General features: G+C 42.8%; 1 protein-coding gene across 1 annotated transcript in view; it reads right to left on the bottom strand.

Annotated features, from left to right (window-relative positions):
- Window positions 1-1,055: 1,055 nt before the first annotated feature.
- The window catches only part of LOC107300522 (neurofibromin-like), a gene marked incomplete at its 5' end in the record, with an annotated part of 10,575 nt that continues 6,464 nt past the window's right edge, over window positions 1,056-5,166 (bottom strand). The window contains one exon of the mRNA XM_015829843.1: window positions 1,056-1,250. Coding sequence (XP_015685329.1) covers window positions 1,056-1,250 — 195 coding nt within the window. The remainder of the gene's footprint in view (window positions 1,251-5,166) is intronic.

Here is a 5,166-nt window from a genome sequence, read left to right as displayed (position 1 = left end):
ATAGTTTAAATGGAATCCTAGAATGGACAATTTTATTAATACTCTCCCATTCAACACCATTGCTGGTCAAAAAAGATACAAGAAAGCAGTCTTCCTCATATCAGGAAGCTTGTCTGTCAGGATCTTCTAGTTTAACTACAGCGTTCAAATACAGGAAGTTCTTGACTTATGGTCATAATGGAGCCTGAGATTTCCATTATAAGCCACGACAGTTGTTAGTCAAGGCACCCAAAAGAGCCCTGGTGGCGCAGTGGTTAGAATGCAGTACTGCAGGCTAATTCTGCTGACTGCCGGCAGTTCGGCAGTTCAATCTCACCAGCTCAAGGTTGACTCAGCCTTCCATCCTTCCAAGTTCAGTAAAATGAGGATCTAGATTGTTGGGGCCAAGATGCTGACTCTGAAAACTGCTTAGAGAGAGCTGAAAAGCATTGTGAAGTGGTATATAAGTCTATTGCTAAGTCTAAGTGCTATTGCTATGACCAGACCTTATTTTGACTTTTTTTGCAGCAGTTGTTTATTCCTAAGGGCAAGTTTGAAGGAGACTTTAAGTATACAGTAGTTTGTCTCCCAGCAGCATTTCCACTTTTATTTTAGAAAGAGAAAACAAATCACACCAAAACTGGGCTGCTGACCATCAGATCTCAATTGTGCAGTCTTGAAATGGGCCATACAAAGCCCAAAGGCTGTCAGTCTTTTTCCAAGGATAGACAGTATGGAACTGAACTGGAACTTAAGCATTGATGGCCTCTATGACAGAAATCAATCGTGTTAGTGAGCTCTATTATTTTCATTGCTGCACTTTTCAATTCTTTCTACTCATCTTCACGTGTGCCCTTTCAAATGACTAAATTAATGTAAACCTTCACTGATAATTGAAATCCAAGCAAACAGCATACTATAAATAGTTTACAAGGGCAGAGGAGACAAGCTATCTTGGGCAGCAATATTTTGATTCATTCAACAATTTTGTGATCTTATTTGACTACCGAGGATGCCAGCACGACTTCAGTGACATTTTTAAGAATGACCCAGAGGTAAGAGCTCTCTTCAAGCACTCACCTGGTAGAGATACGGCTGAACACCGCATTAAAATTGTTGCAGCTGAGAGAAAAGAGAACCCCAGAGGCAGAATTGCGTAGCTCTGTAGCATGTTGATTCCCTTCACGGTAGGTGTGGATGAAATGGCAGATCTCTGGCAACAGCTGCTTGACCAACATTGTCTCATCCAGCCGCATGGTGTCTTTGGGTTGCTGGAAGACAAAAGTTGAGATGGAGTCGCCTTGAGGCATTTCCATAGCTCTGATACTCCAGAGACCAAGGAAGTGTCCTTTACTCACTAGGAATCCAAGTATTTTTCTGAAAGAAAACTACAGAAATGTTCAAAAGCACAGCTGATTAAAACCTCCACTCTTCCAGTTATTTACTTCAACTATGTGTGCTTCTAGGACCCAGTTGGGAATGTCTCTGTTAACCATGTGGTGTAGCCATGTTAACTGCCTTGCCACACACCACAAAAGAGGCTGGAAGATCAATATTTCTCATGCAGGAGGTAAGTGGGTGAAAAATGGAATTGCTACAGAGACAGTTTCTAGAGAGGACTCTAGGAAAAAAAAGGGGTCATTTAAATCCCCAGTCAGCTGTTTCACTGACATAGCTAATTTATTTGCTTACTTACTAGGGCACAGACTCTACACTGTTTCAATCCAGAAGGATTGATTGGGAGAAATATTTTAGTTTTGCACACATGTCTATGGAGATTTTCAATTATCCAGATCATGTTATCCCAAAGGAGCTGTTTAAAAAGCATCTGGACTTTCTTGGGTTTTTTTCCCCTTGAAAGGGTTTCGCCAAACTTCTTGGATGTGAAGCAAAACATTTTCAAGATAAAAAAAAAAACCCAAGAAAGTCCAGTTGCCTTTTGAACAGCACCTTTAATTGCAAACAGATCTGGAGCTATCTGAAGCTAAATCTAAATTAGGATTAGTTGACTGGTTCAACTGACCTTGTTTCCTTATTCACACAATGTCCTGGCCACATCCGGCATGCACCAATTAAGCATGGTATATGAACAAGGCCACCCTATGTCTGAAATATTGGGAAATATCTTAGCTAATTGTGGAAAAATACAGCACATCAGGATAATTTGCCGCAGGAATTGATGCTGTCTCTTCAAAAACCTTTAAGATGGCTGAGGAAAGCAAAACAAGACTCTTTGATCCTTTTAACACAGCATTTCACTGTAGAGGAAACTGTACATTTCTCTTTTTATCCACATAAGTACTAATTTTCTACAGCAAGTCAGATGGGCTAAAATGGAATCAGCCAGCTTGCAGTTCAACATATTAAGAGACACTCATTCACTGCCTTAGCAGGCTATGTGAACCAAACTACTGCGCCAAGCCAAAACATAGTTAATCTCAGGGCCATAGCATCTTACGTGAAAGCAATAGTGACTTTTGTGAATAGAGTATGTATTTAGGATTAATAATGTAGTATAGGTTTCTAGGAATCCTCAAGACTATGATCTAAAAGCAGATATTATTTTTATTCCCTTCAGATGCTGGTTGTATCCCTAAATTATGCTCCTTCTTTCTAGCTAGCCAAGTAGATAAAATAACTGCACAGTGCCTTTTGTTCAATTAGTTTTGCAATCTCTTTGAAAGAAAAAAGATGGATCAGAAAGGATAGCAGCAAAATGAAGAATAGTATTTAAAGCAGGTATGGGCAACTATGACTATTTAATGATCACAGGTTGCAAAGTTGTCTTAGTTGCCTACCCAATTTAGAACATCTGTCTGCCTGGAGGCATTTCTGCTTCTTGTGGGAGGGAACAAGACTGACAAGAGACACAGAGACACTGACAAGGAAGAGGATACAAGTAGTCCTCAACTTATGACCAATTGCTTAGCTACTGCCTGAAGTCAAGACGGGCCCCCCAAAAACTGCAACGTATGATGCAGTTCCAAAGTTACAACATCTGCCCAACCCTGGTCACGTGACTACATTTTTGGCACATGGCAACCAGCTTCTCTTTAAGGCCATTTGCAGTGCCCTGTGGTCACATGACCACAATTTACCTCTCTCTCTCTCTCTCTCTCTCTCTCTCTCTCTCTCTCTCTCTCTCTCTCTCTCTCTCACACACACACACACACACACACACACACACACAGAGAGAGAAACTGGTGTTTACGTTCATTTTCGGGGGGGGGGGAATGCCCCATAGCAAACTTAAATGCTTTAAAAAAAAGATTGTAAAATTGAGTGTGATCATGTGACGATCCACTTTACGACCGTCACAAATTTACAACCTTACTTGCCAGGCTCAATTATGGTTGTATGTCAAGAACTACCTGTAGTCAGTTCAATGCCTATGGCCCTATGCAACCACACAGCTCCAGTTATTCACCTTGAATTTGCAGGCTAAAATAAGGCTCCTTAGGGTGCTACCCTACACAGCCAGAGAGTGGGTAAACAGTAAGTAAAGCAAACAAAAGTCTTTTCAGTGGCAACCCCTTCCCAGCAGAACACCCTTCCCAGGGACGCTCAGTTAACGCAAAGCCTGGGCAGAAGACCAGATTTCGCGTGCCCAGATTTTCAAAGTACTTCCTTTTTATGGAAATTTAATGCTTCCCATCAATTCTACTTGCACTTGGTTCTTTTACTGTGGTTTTTTTTTTTTTTCCCCCCTTTGGAAATTCTAGTGTAAATAATTAACTCAAGCCCTGGGGGGGAGCCAGCTGGGGGGAGCCAAGTAGAAGCACCGTGGAAAAGTATAATGCAATCAAAGGACTAGAAACGGCATGCTGGATTGCCCTGTTCCTCACAGAAAGGTGCAATTTAGTTTCCCAACACTATTTACAATTACAGGTAGCACTTTTTCTGTCCGGCCTCCTCCCCCTCCCAAATTAAATAGCAACCAAGTCAAAAGAATCATCAACAGAAATAAACATCATCAGAAAGGGAAAAAAATTCTTATTCCAATCCAAGCGGAAATGAGACCAAGTGGTTGGCAATGCAGTTAGCATCATCGGTTTGAGACAAGAGTTGAGATTTCTGAAAAGATCTGTATAGGGCTCCAAATACAAAACAAAAGTACTCAAAAGTTGGGCATTTGCAGCATCATACTATATTTTGGGTGCGTCGCATGGAAGGAAAAGCTGGCAATGGTCCGCAGGAGCGCTTCTGTTTCTTTTTTCCCCTGGGGGTTCAAGGACAGTCAAAGAGCACTGAACTATACCTGGGAAAGGGGAAGGGAAAGAGGAAGGGAAGGGAAAGGGAAAGCAAAAGCGAAGGAAGGGGAATGAGAAGGGAAAGAGAAAGAGAAAGGGAAGGAAGGGGAAGCAAAAGGGAATAGAGGAAGGGAAAGTGAGGATTCTGTAGACCCGTGGTGGCGAACCTATGGCACGGGTGCCAGAGATGGCACTCAGAGCCCTCTCTGTGGGCACGCGCGCCGTCGCCCCAGTCTTAGGCCTTCAGCTGGATTTTATAAAACCTTTTCGCTTTAGGCCTCCGCCGCCGTGTGCAAAAAAAAAAAAAGTTCAATCAATCAGTCAATTTCAACTTCTCGCGGGGAAAAAAAAGATCTTGCAAAGATGGAATTGATTGACTGAACTTTTTAGTCCCACCCAGTCTGCCGTTACCAACGCAGCCACGCCCACCCAGTGGGCCACGCCCAGCCAATGGGCCACGCCCAGCCAATGGGCCACACCCACCCTGCACTCGACGATGCATAAGTGGGTTTTGGGTTGCAGTTTGGGCACTCGGTCTCTAAAAGGTTCGCCATCACTGCTGTAGGATAAAGTGCAACTCAAAAACCAACTGATAGTGGGGGAAGAGCAGACATGGGCAGATGAGTTGAAAAGTAAAGCACAGCCCATCAACTTCAGCACTTCTGCAGAGATGCTGACAGCTATGCCCAGCTGCTGGTAAAGCACCCTCCTTCAACCACCATCTCCCAAAAAAGTAAAAGACTGAGGGACTGTACAAAGCCAATGCTTCAGCAGCAGGTCAGATCACCATCTGATAGCAAGAGAGGCCAACTAACTTGAAGATGACTAAACAATAGCTCAAGACATGCATTTGGATCAATATAAAAAAGCAGGGGGGAATGACATTGCCATAGGTGTATACTATAGGCCACCCAACCAAAAAGAGGAAATAGATGAA

The sequence above is a fragment of the Protobothrops mucrosquamatus genome, unplaced genomic scaffold (assembly GCF_001527695.2).
Source record: "Protobothrops mucrosquamatus isolate PMUCROS unplaced genomic scaffold, P.Mucros_1.0 scaffold7320, whole genome shotgun sequence".
In the NCBI taxonomy this organism is placed as follows: Eukaryota; Metazoa; Chordata; class Lepidosauria; order Squamata; family Viperidae; genus Protobothrops; species Protobothrops mucrosquamatus.
This window is presented reverse-complemented; position numbering and strand designations above follow the sequence as displayed.